Consider the following 18,224-nt stretch of genomic DNA (forward strand, 5'->3'; position numbering starts at 1 on the left):
GGAGAACAGGGCACCACTAAACCCCAACAAGCACATACATGTATGGGGCACATATGGGGATGAGCAGGTTGCCGAAGGCCCCTCTGAGGGAGGTCACTTTAGGTGAGACTGGAATGGTGACCAGTTTGGAGGACAACAGAGAACAGGAACAGCCGGGGACTTGTGAGAAGGCCTGAGGCTGGGAAAGCTCCATGAACTGGAGGAACACTGCCAGGCCATGAGGGAGCACTGGGAGCAGTGGAATGAGGTCAGAGAGGAAACTGGGGCTGGCTGAGGTTTAGCAGGGGGATCCCTGGAAGGGGTGAAGCAGAGCTGATATAAGATGATTTGAGAGGTTATAACCTTGGATGGAAAATGAACTTGAGAGGCCTGGGCTGGAAGTGGGCAGGGGATGCCCATGGGGAAGCAGGGAAACTGTGTCTGGGTGAGGGGGGGTAGTGAGATGGGTGTGGAGCTAGAAGGTAGCCATGGATATGAATTAGAGAAAAGTCTTGAACTCTGATGCACTGACAGCAGACTGGGTGGGAAAGTGGAGAGTGTGGTGGAATGACCCTCCAGTTTCTGGCAGGCATAACTGGGTGAACCCAGTGTCCTTTACTGAGATGGGGAAGGGCAGGAAGGGAAGGGCTGGAAAGGAAGCCCTAGTGCTCCACAGTGTTCCTTCAGAGACCACGGAATCCACCTTTCCTGGGGCTCACTGGTGGGAAGGGGCTGAATGGTCCACCCAGGCCTTCTGTGATATTATAGTATTAAGAAACCACTGGGTGCTGCCCATTTGGCTGGGGAAGTGCCAGGGTTCTGTAGCTGGTCCTGGAAGATTCTGTGATGCTCAGGCTTAACCCCTCCATTGCCATGCTGTGGGGAGCACTGGGGTCATCTTCTGGTGAAGAAAAGCAAAGCAGCTACACTGGAGCATTTCAAAGGCTCCTGCCACATAGTATTAACCAGCTGACAGCATTCACCAACCAACAGAATAGTTTTGGTAGTGAACACAAAGTACAAGTAGCCACAAGAATAAGGCTTTTGTAATCTTGGCTGTGCCACACACATTCCTTACTTCTGGTCTAGAAGCTAGCCAACCCGGAGAGTGGCAGTTGTTCAACAAAGGACTACAGAGTTTGTGTCTCTGTGTCCCCCAGCAGAGTGGGTCTGTGTATCTGTACCTGCCCTTTTTCTGTGGCTCTGATTATGCTGTTTCCTTCCTGGTAACTAGGGTGCACCGTCCAGAGGGCAGGGCAGAGTCTGCTAGGGTTGCATTTTGTAAGCTTTCACTTTCAAATGGTGGAAGGAGTCAGCGCAGGATTCTTCTGTCTGGGAGTGTTAAGTGCCCCAGGTCCCTGTTTCAGCTGAGACCTCTGCAACCTGTGCCGGGCTGCGCTTCTCCGCTCTCCTGGAACCACCTGCCTCTCACAAGAGGAGCCTATGGCACCAATGTTGAATCTTGAAGCAGGGTTTGGGGCTTGAGCAGTGAATCGCATGTGCAATTTCTGAGAGCAGATTTGGGGCTGGCTGAGGTCTCACAGTACTGAGTTAGAGACGTTCCAGAAGCCCCAGGTTTTCAAGCAGGTGAGTGATTTCGGAAGACAGTTGCTGGACAAGAAGAGGGAAGGCGGGGGGCAGATGCTTGGGAGGAGGACACTGAGATCCTGGTACGAATAATAATGAGGCTCTGAGATGACCCAGGACAACTACAGTGGGGACTCCACTTTACCCATTTACTTAATGACATTTCTGTAGCTTTCCTAGGAACAGGCACTGTTCTAAAGTGCACTGACTCTCCATACATACATTCATAGGATACTTCTTATACATAAGTAGGACGAGATCTTATTACTCTCTCCATATTGCAGATAGGACGTGGGGCAGAGTAGGTCAAGAAACTTGCCTCAGGTGATTCCCACAGCAGGTGGCTTAGTATGGAGGAGATCTTAGCAGTCAGCCCCAGAATCTGTCCTTCCCAGGACCACTGGCTGACCCCCTCCCCTCTCAGGGTCAGTGGTTTGAAGCCCTTCTTTTTGACCAGGTCTCATTTTATCCTGTGCTTCTCACGGCTCTGCTGGGATCTTTTATCCTGAGTCAGATACTCCTCAAAGATAGAGAAGATGAGGATTAACTGTTTATGGGGAATTGTCTGCTTCAGCTATGAGCAAGTCTACGTCCTTGACCCTGAGCAGAAAAAGGCTGCAAGAGGCAGAAGCTGAAATCAGGGTGAACCCACTTATCAAAGGACCCTAGAACAACGTGCAGGTGGTGGGAGCCACAGTGTCCTTGAGGAGGACGCAGTCTGACTGTCATGCTTATTAGTCATTCCCTGGTCACAATTAGGGGTCAACAGAAGAACAGCACACAGGAGCTTGTGTGTCCTTCATGGGGAGGGCCCTGAGTCTACACCTTGTGTCCCTGGACCTCTGTAGTGGCCTGTGACTTAGGCAGACATGGAGGAGGCCTCTGTGCTGAGGCGGGAAGGGTCTGGTTCTGTGGGCAGATCAGGCTGGGAAAGTTTCAAAAGGGCTGGGAGGGCTTTCTTGGCATCAGGGTTGTGGGTCCCCCACCTCATCAGCATACTGAGCAGTAGGAAAGGCTGTGCTCTTGCTGTGGACTGTTGCCAGCCCTGAGCCCTCCTGTCTGCTCTGAGGCCCAGAGCTCTGAGTTGGCCCTCCTTCCTCTGGATGTGTCACCTGCCCCTTGCCCTGTGTCACCCCAGGTCTGAGGAAATGGAGAATTGCTGCAGGGGCTCTTTGCTTTCCCATCTCTCCTCCCTGCTTCTCCTCTTGCAAGTGCCTGTTGGGGGCTCTGCAGGTGAGTGTGTCCCCTCCCCCTTTCTGTGTCTCCCTGGGGTGGGTGAGAGCCCCCGGAACTCTGCTGCTGTCTCCATCAGGACAAATGGCTATTGGTGGAGTCCCTGGCTCTATACAGATTCTGGAGATCCCCAACTGCTATTTGAAATTAAACACATAAGAAGAATCCCAGAACTTCAAAATAAGGGCAGGGGAGCATGGCAGTGCTCTAATGAGTTTATGTCTCTAAAGCAAAAAAATGTGAATTTCACTATGAATAGTATGAAAATAATTTTCTCTTTATTTTTTTTGTTTCCTGGCTTTATTGGCTTTTTGTTTCCTGGGTTTACTGGTACTTCCATTTCATAAATATTTATAGGGCACTGAGTACATGTTAGGTGCTACTTTGTACAAAGCAGACAGTCTCTGTCTTTATAGAGCTTACATTCTGGCAGGGACAGCGAGTACTGAACACCACAACCCCGTACAGTCTATGTCTGTTAGAAGAGTGGAGAGCATGGGACAAGGATGTGGAGCAGGTGGGGCAGTCAGGGCTGCAGGATGGCAAGTGGGCTGGCAGCAGTGCTCCATAAGGTGGTCACTGTATGCAGTGAGATGGAAACAAAGTCATGGAGGTGCGGGGAGGAGCCTGTCTGGATCCCATGGAAAGAGGTTCTCCACAGTGAGGAGCAGCCAGACAAAGCTGGCAGTGTGCCTGGTTGTTCAAGGAGCAGAGGAGGTGAATGTTGGGCGGAGCAGAGTGAATGAGGGGGAGAGAAGCAGGAGTTGGGGATCAGAGAGCAGGGAGGGTTTTCCTTAATGGGCTCGGGATCACTTGGGCAACTGCAGAAGCATTGAAGGGCTTTGGTAGAGGAAGGAAATGGTTTTGGTTTCAGGTTTAAAGGTTCACAGACATTGACTGGAAGGAGGCTGTCACAGGGAGACTAGTAATTGTCATCCCCCAGGTGAGACAGATAGTGACTCAGCCAAATTTGAGTAGCACAGGAGCTGAGAAGTCAGTGTTTGGTTGTCTGGTGGGGTTTGTCCTGCAGAAGTGTCCTGGTGTGACATATCGACCAGGTCTTAGAAGACCAAGGCCTCCGAGGGGCTGGGGACAGTGGGATGAACCTTCTTTGGGAACAAGTAGTGATTTGGGTTCTGGGAGCAGTGGAGTGAAGACAGGTTTTAATGGAAGTAGCTGTGAGGACTAGTTTTTAGTGCACATAAAATTCAGCAGAGAACAAAGACATAGGCAGAAATAATAAATTTAGGAGCAGGTGTAGGAAAGTTTCAGGTGTGGTGCAGTGAATAGGATGTTACCACCTGGCCACAGTAGTGTTTTTTGGTGAGTTTTCAGTCCTGTCCTAAGAGGAGGCAGGTTAGAGTTGTGGTTTTCAGAGTGTGGTCCCTGGGACATCAGTATCTGCTTCTCACCATCTCCTTAAAATGCACATTCTTGGACCCACTCCAGACCTACTGAACCAGGAGGCCTGGGGGTAGAGCCCACCAGTCTGTGTTTCACAGGCTTTCCTGGTGATTGTGATGCCTGTGGTAAGGTTGGACCTACTAAGTTAGAGAGTCCTTCATGGAAGGGCCTGGAGTCAGGAGCACAGGCTGCTGAGGAGTCTCTTTGACACCATTTGTGTGTTTCAAAGTTGTTGTAGGATAAAATTGTCCCATTAGGAGTTGTGACAGCTGAGTCCCTCAGTTAGGGCCTCCCTCCTGCCAGTGCGTTTCCTTTCCTGTCCTGCATCTATGGAGCTCTCTCACTTCTGTCTGTGTCCACAGAGGAGTTTATGGTGATTGGCCCCTCCGGACCCATCGTGGCAGTGCTGGGTGCGGACGTCACGCTGCCATGTCTTGTGTCCCCAACCATGGATGTGGAGAATATGGAGCTGCGGTGGTTCCGCTCCAAGTTCTCAGAAGCAGTGTTCATCTATCAAAACCAGCGGGAGCAGAGAGAAGAGCAGTTGCCTCAGTACAGAGGGCGAACCTCACTTGTGAAGGATTTCCTCACCCAGGGGGAGGCTGCTGTGCGCATCCACAATGTCCAGGCTTTCGACAACGGGCTGTATACCTGCTTCTTCAGAATGGGAATCTTCCATGAAGAGGCTGGTTTGGAACTGAAGGTGGCAGGTGGGTTGCTGATTGGTGTTTATTCACCTGCAGTACTGGAATTTGGAGCCACCTCAGGATCTAAATTAATAGCCCTCAATTTATACAAGAGAGAAAGTGGGTCTTTCACTCTTCATTTATTCAGTTTAAATATATAGAACTTCTGGTACGTGATAGCAATGTTCTCTGCACCTGGATATCTCAGTGTAACAAATAAAGGTCCCTGACCTGTAGAGTTTATATTATACAGACAATAAATAAAGAAATAGATAGGATATAGACAATGTTAGATGATGGTGAGTAGAGATTTAGCCAAATAAATATTTTAGGTGTGAGAGTTCCAAGCAAAAGAACAACCCATGTAATCCACCTGAGGGAGGAGTGTGGCTGGTGAGTCTGGGCAGAGAGAGAGGCCACATGATTGGTGTGAAGGTGAATGGGAGGGTGGTGAGAAGTGACTATTCAGAATATAGAGGTGTTCTAGGTCCAGTTGCACAGAGAAGGGGTTTATCAGGAGAAGCCCATGAGTAATGCACACTTGAGCAGACATTTGAGTGAAGTGGACAGTGTTCTGAAATGGCCTTCTGGTTGATGGATCTGTGTGGGGCATACACAGCATGGTGATTGTGGTTCTGAGCAATCAACCGAATTGTCCCGGGCCTGGACTGTGTACTCTCTGACATGTGCAGATGGTGGGATTGGGGCGGAAGTGGATAGGAGTTTCATTTGTGGGGTAGTGGGGGTGGTAATACCAGACCATCAAAGGTTTTGTGTGCTCTTATGTCGTTTAGATGCAGGGCTGAGGGAATTTTCAACAGAGCAGTGGAGCGAGGTGTGTGAGGGCAGGTTTGCTTTGGCAGCTGTAATGGAAGGTGTATGGAAGGTGAGCAAGATTGGAGGCCTGGATGTAGTTATGGGGTGAAGAGGATGGCCCCCTGCATTCATGTAGAGGCAGTGTGGTGGGAAAGGAGCACTCCAGCATCAGAGAGGTTTGGATGTAGACCCAGCTGAGTGAGGACATTTGGGGACAAGGGACTTTAGGTACTCACAGTTTTTTTTTTTTTTTTTAAATTTGGTTGTTTAGTGGTAGAAATATTGATTTTATGTGTAAGCTATAGATTGCTGCCACAATTCTGTGTAACACAGACATAGAAATCTCAGTGGCCTATAACAAAGAGCATTTTTAAAATCTGGCATTCAGGGAGTTCAGCTCATCTGGGCTGTGTTTGGCTAATCTTAACAGGTCTTACTCATAAATCTTCAGTCATGTAGGGGAAATATAATTAAAAACATAATCTTTCAACCCATAATCTTGTTTCTAAGATAGTAGGAAGAAAGATCCTTTTTATTATTAAATTAGCATTAACCACAATGTGCTGTGCATCACAGAGATTCTATCAAGAAATGCAAAGACAGAAGAAATCTCATCTTTTCCATATTCAGACAGAACTCATTCCATACACGTTCTCAGGATCAACAGTTATGAGCCCTCAAGTAGGTGGACTTGCCAGCACCATTTGTTCTAGATGGTTCACCTTATATTTGCTTGGAAATTGGATGATCATGTAAGCTAGATAATTGGCTTTATCCTGAGGAAAAACAAATTCACCTATTGTAAAAATAAGAAAAAAATTCCAGTGTAGATAACATAGAGTGTTATATTCATTTCAGGTGTGTGATATAGTGATTCAACACTTTCACATATACTCAGTGGAATTTTCAACAGGAACTCTGCAGGCCAGAATGGAGATGGAGTGGTGTGATATATTCAATGTGCTAAAAAGAAAAAAAAAATTGTAGCCATGAAACCAGCAAGGGGATCATTCAGAATATAAGGAGAAATGAAGAGTTTCCCAGACAAATAAATGATAAAGTAGTGGAGTTTTTTTGTTTGCTTGTTTGTTTTTTTGTTTTTTGTTTTTGGTTTTTGCTATTTGTTTGCTTGTGTGTTTTTTTACCAATTCTCCCATTATGATGATGGGCGGTGATTTTACACGTGGATCATGGTGCCCACTGAGGTTAGGCTCCTACCCTGGCAGAGAAGGGGGAGAGAGGGTTGCTGTCTTCTTTGGTGTGAGTAGTTCAAAGAGAGGGTTCCCAGGTCCTTGAGAAACACATTCTTAGCTTATGGAGCTGCCAAAGGCCTATTTGTTTTTGTTTCTGTTTTTTTTTTTTTTTTTTAAGTACTTATATACATTTCAAAGAGGAGAGAAAACACCCAGAATCACAAGTTTCCTCAAATAAATGCTGTAAGAAAAAGATGGGAAGGGGCTTTCTTTCCCTATTTTCAATAGGGACAATAAAACTTGTACTTTTTTTTTTAAACTTGTACTTTTAATATATTTTGTTCTGACAGTGGACCTTGGCTGGGTTTGCTCAGCTGGTGTTGTCCAGGTGGCTATTTGTTGATCTAGGACAGCTTCAGCTGGAAAGGCGGTGCTAGCCTGAAGATGTCTGTCCTGTGGCAGAGTACAGGGCAATGGCTCAAGCAGTTTCCAACCTCTACTAGAGTCACATTCCCTGAACTCTCAGTGGCTCAGTTAAGTCACAGGATGGAGCCCAGAAGCAGAGTGTGAAGGCTTAATAGTAGGTGGCAGAGGGCTGGCTGGATGTAAAGAAGGCTGAAAGATTGGGGGTATTTTCATCTTTATCCTCAGAGATGGAGCCAAACATGAGTTAGTTCATGATTTGAGTCTGAAGCATCTGTGAGGAATCCTGGCACAGCTAAACCAGAGATGTGGATATTAGGGAGCGAGCTCAGGAGGTATGTAGGTTGGTGGAAGTGATGACTGAGTGGCAGTGGGTGTGCCCGCAGACTCCCTGGAGAGTGTGTGAGTTGAGAAGAGTAGAGAAGGATGGATCCTGGAAACAAATTTCTCCTTCTATCCCTCTGGGTGATGGAATTCCCACCCTCATGGTTGGGGAAAAGAGCCTGCTCTCTGGGCCTGCCACAGGTCTCCATGATCCTTCCTTCTGTTCTCCATGGCAGGACCCCTTACAATAATCCTTGTAGGGACCACTCCCAACAAAGAGCCCCCAAAATGCAGTGCTGTGCATGGAGTTGTGTACAGGAAGGTTCTGCTGGAATCCCTGGGCTCTGGGTGTCCTCCTTGTGCTCTCTACCTTCTCTCTTCAGGTGTGGGCTCTGCCCCTCATGTGCACATCACAGGGCCAGAGGAGGATGGGGTCCAAGTTGTGTGCATGGCCTCGGGGTGGTTCCCAAATCCCCAAGTGCAGTGGAGAGCTCCAAGTGGAGAGAAGTTCCTGATGTTCTCTGAGACTCAAGCCCAAGATGCTGAAGGGCTGTTCACCATAGAGGCCACTCTTGTGGTGAGGGACAGCTCTTTAGGGAATGTGACCTGCTCAGTCCTCAACCCCATCCTGGGCCAGGAGAAGGCAATGGCCATTTACATCCCAGGTCAGTACTACTTCCCACTCCTAGAAGGATGGGATTATCTGGTTGTGGGTCCCTGTGTATGCCGGGCTGGGCCGTCCTGAGCAGTGCCCTGATGGGGTGTCTGGCTGGGCACAGAACCCTTCTTCCCTCGGAGTTCTCCCTGGAAGCTGGCTTTCATGGTGATCCTGACTGCGCTGATGATCCTACACCTTGGGGCTGTCTTCTATATCATGAGAGAACATACTGCAAAGCTCCAGGAGATGCAGGAATGGGAGAAACTGCACAGAGACAAGGAGGAGGACCAGCAGATAAAGGAAGAGGCACTGAACGCCAGAGGTAAGGCAGGACAGGGCCAAGGCCGACAAGTGTGGAAACTGGTGCAGAGGAGAAGCAGACAGTAGGCCCTTGGCCAGGAAGAGGGGGGCTGAGGAGGACCAGAGAGGACAGGTGGGTCTGTGGAGGCTTGAGGGGTCTGGAGTTAAATCTTCATGGAGACATATAGATGCTTTTGTGGGTTTTCAAGGTGCAGCCTTTGCTGTTCTTAGTGATGGGAGTTTATGTATATTTTTCACTTTTTTTTTTTTTTTCAGATGAACTCCAGGCAGATCTTGGTATGTTGTGTCTTTTTCCCAGAAGTTTCTGTGTCATGTTTGTAGGACACATTCTGGTTCTTAGCTCACCTGTTTCTTGTGTTGCCTTTCAGACTGGAGGAAATCTGTTTTCCTGGCCGGTGAGTGACTGTCCGGATATCCTTGGGTCTCTTGTCCCCTAAGCCATAGTGTCCCCTCTCTGTTTCATGCAGAGACAAGTGGAAACTTGTGGGAGGCAAAACTTGCTCCATGGGCTTTCCCCATCTGGGCTATTTTTTCGCACATGGTGCTTTGAAACCTGGAATGATGGTGGTCACTGGAGTCTGTTGTGCATCTTGGGTTGATCTACCCGCCTCCTTTGTAGCTTTTAATTTTCTGTTTCCAGAATTGCTGTTCTTCTTCTCTTTGATCTGCCAATGGATTTGCAGGTGTTTGCAATCTTTAGATAAGTTATCTAGCTGATCTCCTGCTAGCTGATGTAGTCTCAGCCTGCTACTTCTCCGCCATCTTGACTCCTCCCCTCTGTAGCTTTTAATTTTCAATGCAGCTTGTTCTGAATACTCTGGAATATTTTAGAGAAACTATATAAATAAATGGGGGTCATTAAATTCAGGATTGTGATCCCTCCATTCAACACCATCGTGGAAGAGTCTTTTCTTTCCAGTTCCTGGAGGTACTGATCACAAAGTGTTGGGTAGAGGACTGGGAAGAGCTTGGGTGGAAATGTCATGGGATAAGTTGTTACTGGTCCAGTGATGTGTTTTCTGAGAATGTCGGGCCACTTTTACCATAGAGCTCACCTAACATCCCAGTCCTTATTTCATTTCCCCTGTTATTTCCCATATCTCTCTTTCCTGGAAATCATTGGATGTAATAATGTTTTCTTACATTCATGGAATAATGTATACTTTATTCCCTAAAACATTTTCATACATTGTATAATTTTTGACCTTTAAACCAAATTGAAAGCAGATGGAATAACAATTTTGCATGTTTTTCTTTCCATGTGACAATTTCTTTATTTGGGATGCAATTGATTTGGGATTCATTTCAGAAAAATTCTGTGGATGATATTTGTTAGTATTATGTATTTTCTTTTGGTAATCAAGAATAGTTGGACATAGTGTATTGTTCTTTGAAGGAATACTATTTTTTTATCAAAAATTTATTTGAAATGCACGTTTTGACATATTGTTGAATCCTGCTGCACCCCATAAAAAAGAGAAGAAACAGATTTAGATGTTGACTGTATTTAAGCTAAGTACCTCCCACACTGCTACCAATTTTTTTTAAACATGAAATTTCTTTAGAGATTAAAATTCTTCTCCACTGGCCCCAGGAGATCTACCTGACTCTTATGGGTTCAGTGTTTCCACAGAAGTTGTGTCTCTTCTATTGTTCATAAAATCAAATGCATATAGATAACTGGCCTTGCAATGCTTGTGTTTCTAAAACTGAATGAATAACTTAAGAGTTTTTTCACCTTAGATTATATTTTTAATTTTGTCTCTTCTGGTTAAAATTGTTTTTCTTGGTTAACCTTTATGTCTTCTTGTCTGTAGGAGAATAGAAATTTAATAGTTAAAAGTGCTTTTGATTTCTAATATAACTCTTATTTTGATGGTTTTACTATTCAACTACATGTATCCTTTATTTATTTATTTATTTTTAAAAATTTTTCCTAAAGATGCCAATTCAGCTATATGGGATAAAAAGCATCTTTTTTTTTTTTTTTCTAATTTCTTTTCAGTGTAACAGAATTCATTGTTTATGCACCACACCCAGTGTTCCATGCAATATGTACCCTCCATAATACCCACCCCCTGGCTCCCCCAAACCTCCCACCCCCCGCCCCTTCTCCTCTCCTTCTCCCAATGTCCTCCATGTTATTTGTTATGCTCCACAAATAAGTGAAACCATATAATAATTGACTCTCTCTGCTTGACTTATTTCACTCAGCATAATCTCTTCCAGTCCCCTCTGTGTTGATACAGAAGTTGGGTGTTCATCCTTTCTGATGGAGGCATAATACTCCATAGTGTATATGGACCACATATTCCTTATCCATTCATTGATTGAAGGGCATCTTGGTTCTTTCACAGTTTGTGACCGTGGCCATTGCTGCTATAAACATCAGGGTACAGATGGCCCTTCTTTCACTCCATCTGTATCTTTGGGGTAAATACACAGTAGTGCAATTGCAGGGTCATAGGGAAGTTCAATTTTTTAAAAATTAATTAATTGATTTTCAGCATAACAGTATTCATTATTTTTTCACCACACCCAGTGCTCTATGCAATCCTTGCCCTCCATAATACCCAACACCAATTTCTTGAGGAATCCCCACACTGTTCTCCAAAGGGGCTGCACCAACTTGCATTCCCACCAACAGTGGAAGAGGGTTCCCCTTTCTCCACATCCTCACCAACACATGTTGTTTCTTGTCTTGTTAATTTTGGCCATTCTAACTGGTGTAAGGTGATATCTCAATGTGGTTTTAATTTGAATCTCCCTGATGGCTAGCGACAATGAACATTTTTTCATGTGTCTGATAGCCATTTGTATGTCTTCATTGGAGAAGTGCCTCTTCATGTCTTCAACCCATTTTTTGATATAATTATCTGTTTTGTGTGTGTTGAGTTTGAGGAGTTTTTTGTAGATCCTGGGTATCAAAAATTTGGCCATACTGTCATTTGTGAACATCTTCTCCCATTCTGTGGGTTGCCTCTTTGTTTTGTTGACTGTTTCCTTTGCTGTGTAGAAGCTTTTGACATCTTTTATTTTTTTTTAATTTTTTAAACTTTTAAGTGTTTCAGAATTCATTGTTTATGCAGCATGCCCAGTGATCCATGTAACACATGCCCTCCATAATACGCATCACCAGGCTCACATAACCTCCCACCCCTCCCCCTTCCCAAACCCTCAGTTTGTTTCTCAGAGTTTGTATTTTAATGTTGTGGTTTTTAAGACTCAGGGCACTAACTTGGCAAAGGTCACACAGCAGCAACTGGCAGGCATGGAACTCAGCCTGCAATGCCAACTCTCTGACCTGCGGTCCAGGGAACTCCCAGAACATCCTATTGTCTGCCCATGTCAGAAGGGCATCTCCTCTCTAGCCTCTCTCCTTACCCTGTTATAGTGTTACCTGCAGCACAGAGAGGAGTCAAGTGCCAGTAGATCAATAATATGCAGACTTGTTCTGGCCCATGTCTCACCAGGGTGTGTTCCCTTTCAGCCCTGAAGAAGGCAAAACTGTATGCAGGTAAGTGACTCAGTTTCCCGTGGCTTTACCTCCCCAGCTTCCACTGTGCCACCTTCTCTGTCATTGGACCTCACACCTCAGGGATTGGTGTCCCTGATCTCCTTGTTATGTTTGTTGTATCCTTCTGAGGACTGTAGGGACTGTCCGTGGGAACACAGATCTGCCTCTATTCTGACCCATCCTCTACTGTAGGATGTTGTTAGAATTAGCAACATCTTCTGAATGCACCTTGTTCAACTGATATTTTGTTGGTCCAGTGACAGCAAAGTGGTCATTTGTAAGGGCAGTTGGACCGTGGCATTGACGGTGTACTTCAGAATTTGCTGTCTCTGGAAGATTTCAGAAATCAAGCTTGCCTGCTTAGGACTCAGTATTTCCATAAGGAATCCTTTTTCTGAATCCATTTTACCCTGAAATTCCTATCTCTTTTAGATCTTGCTTTGGTTTTCCTGGTTTGTTGTTTGTTTGTTTGTTTTTGGTTTTGGTTTTTTTGTTTGGTTGGTTTTTTGCTGTTTCTCCAGAATGGTAGTCTTCATTTTGCTTCTGCGTGCTCTGACTCCTTGTCCGAGCCAGGTATCTTCCTCTAAACCTCCATGTTTGTTTTGGAAGTAGTTATCTTTAGCTCAGCTCTTCTGATTCTCAGATCCAGAGCCTCCAGGATGTTTAGGCAGTCCTGGTAGTGGATTTGTGAGATACTGGCCATTATATACGAAATCTTATGTACATGTTTGTATTACAGCATTAAGAAATTAATTTTTTAAAGGACAGTAACTTATAGTTGTTCACAACCATTATCTCTCCTTTTAGGAGAATTCTGGGTTGCCTGATAGGCTCAGTACTGGTTAGATTTATTAGAGGCAATGTGTGAGGATTGCAATAGGAGAAGCTCAGAGAAGTGAAAATTGTTTACCAGAGAAAATTTGGGAGTAAATCAGGGAAAGAATAGCTGGTTGGAGAAGAGCGGAGGAGATGAGAAGGAAAGTAGAGAGCCTGTGATTCCTCTCAGAGACACTTTGGGTGGCTTTGGGTAGAAGAGAGACCACAAATGAAAGCCATGGTGGTTAGAACTGGAAGTACACAAAGGGCATGCAAGTTATTGGATGAGCAAAAAGTAATAAACTCCTTGATACTCGTCTGAGAGTTTTCTGAAAAGACATATTTATTTTAATATTAAATATGTATTTAATATTGGAAGTAATTTTCTGACTGGATTTGCTTCAGATAAGGAGACCATCTCACCCTTGCTGTAGTAGCTCGGGGGAGGAGTGTGATCTTAGAGTTGCTAATGCAATGAAAGGTTATCCAGAGCACCCTCTAGCACTGGGGTGGGTTATAAATCTAGGCCATTTAAATCCATAATGTGTGCCTTTTCTGTCCTGGCTGTTTCTATTTCTGATGAGGGATACATCCTGTGAGAACAGAGAAGGGGGAGACAGGGTTGTAAGAATCTATGGGGACCAGATGTGTGAGAAAAACTCTTTAGAGAGCTTCACTGAATCTTGGGACTTATCAGTTAAAAATGTGGATTAAATAGTCTTCTTTTAGCATCACCCCATTCTCTGCTGGATTGAAATGCCTGTTTTTCAAAGTATACCTTATATACATTCATTTTATTTTGTAAAGACAGACACCCTTTCAATAAAATCAGCACTTTCACATTGCTGGGCTCATAATGTGATGTGACCAAATGTCTGATCTGAACTTATTCATGAAATTGGAAGAGTAATTTCTAATAAACAGCTTGCTGTGGAAATGAGTTGAAGAGTGTGGTTGGACCATGGAGGTGCACAGCATAGCTCTGTAGAGTCTCAGAATGGAACACCAACTCCCTTTCTCCTCTTCCTTCTTCTCCTCCTGATTCCTCTTCTTTGCTAATCTGTGTCAGTTGTCATGTAGAAATGTAGAGTTTGCTGTCAGCTAATGTCTTAGTGAAGAACAAGTAAAGTTCCCTTTTCCCAAAATGTGACATGTCCACCCATTTCATGGGATCTGTTGGTATAAGCAAATCAACAGAGCTGGACATACTACTTTATCTGAATAAACCTGTGGGAGAATAGGAGTCCCATATTGTTGGCAAATATTCAAGAAAGTGTCCTGCTCTTATTTTATAATCATTCTAATTTTGTTCTGGAGTCTCTGTCCTATTGGAGGTAACAGCTTTACCATGCAGACTTATCAGGGTCTTATGACAGATATACATTTGCTGGGATCAGTTAGCTTCCTTTCTTCTTCCCAAAGGGGAGTATGAAGGTTGGAGGAGTTCATACTTTGCATCACTGAGAGACAGGGTCCCTGTATTCTTCTCTTGCTCATTTCAGGACCTCACTTTATAGAGGGTAGCTTGATATGGTCTTTAGGATAATTGGGTTTGAGGTTCCATCTAGGTTTATGGAGAAATTGTAATTCTACCCCTGCCCCATTCATATCTCCAGTTCCTTAACCTTACTCACATGTGTAAAGTCCTCTCTGCCAAAACATATTTACAGTTTCTGGGACATAGGACACAGCCATATTTGGGGGCTGATCATGTGTGGTGTCTCTTGCTGCTTTTGAACTATCTAGGTGATTATAAGGAGAAGAAGATGACTAAACTCAATGTTTTTTGGGTTTCCCCTTACACACAGGGATTTTTTTCCGTGCAATACTCCATGATAAAGGGAAGCAAATACATTACTTTCTTGCTTTGAACTTCTCTCTCTCCTTCCTTGAATCTTCTCCATTACATCTTGATGGGGCAAGATTTCTCTGGTGCCATGTCCTGAGCTCTCCTCACCCATGGCTGATAGTCATCCTCCAAGTACAGCTCCACCCAGCTGTATTGCCTCTACCATGGTTTTGAGTCAGCCTGCAAGTTTTGTTCAGCCAGTTTGTTATAATTAAATGGAGGCCTCAGAAATTTTGATCTCCTCAGTTCTTTCTCAAAAGAAAACTTACTTTTCAGGATGGATGTGTGGCTAGGGATTGAGAAAGCTTACTTTGATAATGAAATCTGTGCAAAGAGCCTTCTTTTTAGGTCAGTACCCAGTCCCTCAGTGGTGTTAAGCTTTATGGCCTCAGTTTCATGGAAACAGTGTAGCATGATGGCTGGATGTATGAGAGAGAGAGAGAGGGTGTGTGTGTGTGTGTGTGTGTGTGTGTGTGTGTGTCAGAGAGGACAGAGAGAGACAGAGAGAGGGAAGGAGAGTGTGTTAGAAAGAAAATAAACATGCATGAACAATAAATTCATCAGGTGAATGCTTCCAAAACAATTTCCCCTATAACTCTTGGTTCAGTGTATTTCAGAGATAGGTACCAACAATGGCCTGTACAGTTTCCTCAAGTCCTCATGACTTGTTGTTCACATTTGTGCAATGTGGTTTTTTTGTAGATTGGCGGAAGGAGAATTTCCAGGCCTGTGAGTTACTTCTATTGTTTGGGTGCTCCTACTGCTATTCTATGGCTGCTGACATCTCCTTCAGCTTGCTCTGGTGATACAGATGCTGGCATCATCAATGGTGGTGGGGTGGGATGGAGCAGTGAAAGTCATGTAGCTGAGATTACTGGGTATAACTGATACTGGATATAAATAGGTATTCTTTAGTGTTGGAGTCCTGTCTGGCCCTCAAGTGCCCTGTGACATGTCTAAGGCTCTCATTTCATGAGGTTTAGTCCTCCCTGCATGCAGCTGGGTGTCTGGGGGTGGTGGGGTGGTGGTTATGTGTCTTGTTATGTGGTAGGACAAGTCCTTGAATGATTGTTAACTGTCTCTGCAGTGACTGTCAGTCTGGATCCAGAGTCTGCCCACTCCAGGCTTGCTGTCTCTGATGACAAGACTAGTGTGACATTCAAGGACTCACCCAAGTGCTCAGAAGATGGAGTCTATAGTGTCTTGAGTCATGAAGGCATCACTTCAGGGTGTTGTTACTGGGAGGTGGAGATCAGGAATGCAGAAAGAAGTGAGTGGGCCCTGGGGGTTTGTAGGAGAGATGTGGAGAGGAAAGGCTGGTACTGGGAATCCCCAGAAAAGGGATTCTGGGTTGTGGGGATGTATGATAATATATTCGGTTCCCTCCCTGCTAATGGAGAACACATTGTGCCAATTCCCCAGAGGGTAGGGGTTTTCCTGGACCTGAATGAAGGGGATGTCTCATTTTACAACATGACTGATGGTTCCCACCTTTTCTCCTTCCCTCTTGCTTCCTCCTCTGGGACTCTGTTTCCATACTTCAGGTTGAGGTCAGGAAATGTATCCCTGACCATCTGCTCTGGGGTGGGTGGGCCCATGCAGACCCCTGTGCCCGTTAACAACCCTCCTTGTTCTTCAGAGGAGCCTGTGAGCCTCTCAGGGCAGGGGCTCAGTTCAGACTGTGGTGTTGATGAATCTCCATTACTCCCCTCTGGTCCTGAAGCTATGTCCCCATAATGCTCCAACACTGTCCCAGATTCCTCATGGTGGCTCCTCCTGGGGCTGCGGATTCCCAGGGGTAATAGCCTCTGAAGTTAGTCCTGAATGACCGGGTGTCTTGCCCTTCTTTTCTGGGTATAGACTGCTGGGGTGAGGTTATGAGAATAGTTGGTTCATGCCTTATGCTCAGGTATTAGAAGATAAATGTTGACTTTTTCAGCTGTAATGGGGTTGGCTGAATTTTGCTATTGGAAGTCATGTTTCTTTTGATCATGAGCATTATTCATGGAGTCTTTGTATTGTTTTGATATGAAATGAGATGAGGTCTGAATTATTCTGAAGAATTAAGTAGTTTTTATTTTATATAGTTTGAGCCATGCAGTTAAACCCAGAGACTATGGGTGGGTTACAAGCTCTATTTAGGAAATGTGCACTCTGACTAAAAAACATTGTCCATCTGAACATTTCTGAAGAAATGTATGGCTAATGGACTTGAAGAATAGTGGAGTGTAGAATTCTATTGTAGAGGCTTCCTATTTTGGAATGGATGAGACATACTTATCTTAATGAAACTTAGTAAATATTTGTTTTTTTTTTCTGAAATACTGGTGTTGCATTAATTCAGGGAATGGAAAAATGAGAGTTTGGTTTTCCTTGTGAGTCAGCAGCAGTTGGAAAGAACAGAACTACTACCAGAATAAAGAGGTAAATGAAAATGTATGTTTTCAAAGCTTTGACTATAAGCACAGTTCCAGGATCTATGTACGGCTTCTCAGTACTTTTAGTCCAATTGTAAAGGTGGATGGAACCCACAGGAAACAGAAGAAAGCCAGACTCTTGAGGACTCAGACCTTGATGAATAAAGGTTTGTTGGCTCCTGAAGTAGAGAACGCCGACTTGTTGTAGTTCTGGGACAGATGAGAAGACACGGAATTGGAAGTGGAAGAAGGAGGTCACAGATCTCAATTCCTTCCTGTGACCAAAAGTAGGAAAAGGACTGGAGTCCCTTTGCATATTTTTCTATCTTGTCATGTAGATTTGTCATTTGTATTAATTATCTATTTTCATACTCCCTTCTTACCAGTGTGATTTTATGCAAGTTGTCCATGGTAATATTTCAAATGTAATCTCTAGATAACAGAGGAGTCAAATGAGTGTGGCTGGACTTAAGGAATAAATATAACTGATTCAATGCCTGAGACTGCCTGTTTATTACATTTTGGGAAAAGAGTGAGAACTTTTTCACTTTTAAGTGTAGCCCTGCAGATGGGTGAAAATGTGGAGTTGTTGTGTTGCTATATGCAAGTTCCAATGTGAGCAAATGGTTTATGTGGAAGTTGAGGAACTAAAAGTGTGAAATCTGCCCCTTTTCAATTAATTGTCTTTTGATTCAAATCTACCCTGTATGTGCCCTAATTGTTGATACTGGAGGTCATAAATGTTTCATTTTTGCCATGTGGCACATTTGGCATCACCTTTGTCAGTCAGTGCACTGTTGGTTTTGGCCAGCAAACCCTGAGATGGCAAATGAAAAGATTACTCCAGACAACTTCATAGGATAAAAGAGAGGCCTAGGGACCAGACACTCTAGCGGCAAAAGGCCTCCAGCCAAGCTTTGTCTCCAGTTTCATTGGGGTCATATCAATACAGCACGTGCAAGCACAAAGCAAGGAGGAAAGTGTAGCCTTAATGGAAAGGA

General features: G+C 44.6%; 1 protein-coding gene across 2 annotated transcripts; it reads left to right on the forward strand.

Annotated features, from left to right (window-relative positions):
- Positions 1-1,261: 1,261 nt before the first annotated feature.
- Positions 1,262-17,721, forward strand: LOC106004657 (butyrophilin-like protein 1). Of its 2 annotated transcripts, XM_045074645.1 has the most exons (10): positions 1,262-1,566; positions 2,705-2,799; positions 4,566-4,913; positions 8,029-8,310; positions 8,425-8,625; positions 8,880-8,900; positions 8,993-9,019; positions 12,115-12,141; positions 15,509-15,535; positions 15,894-17,721. In XM_045074645.1, the coding sequence occupies exons 2-10, from the start codon at positions 2,715-2,717 to the stop codon at positions 16,541-16,543; spliced, it is 1,668 nt and encodes a 555-aa protein (XP_044930580.1). In that variant the 5' UTR covers positions 1,262-1,566; positions 2,705-2,714; the 3' UTR covers positions 16,544-17,721. The 2 variants fall into 2 exon arrangements, with proteins under 2 accessions (XP_044930580.1, XP_044930581.1); XM_045074646.1 differs by lacking the exon at positions 2,705-2,799.
- Positions 17,722-18,224: the final 503 nt, after the last annotated feature.

Source organism: Mustela putorius, unplaced genomic scaffold (assembly GCF_011764305.1).
Source record: "Mustela putorius furo isolate JIRA1106 unplaced genomic scaffold, ASM1176430v1.1 tig00000135_pilon_pilon_pilon, whole genome shotgun sequence".
In the NCBI taxonomy this organism is placed as follows: domain Eukaryota; kingdom Metazoa; phylum Chordata; class Mammalia; order Carnivora; family Mustelidae; genus Mustela; species Mustela putorius.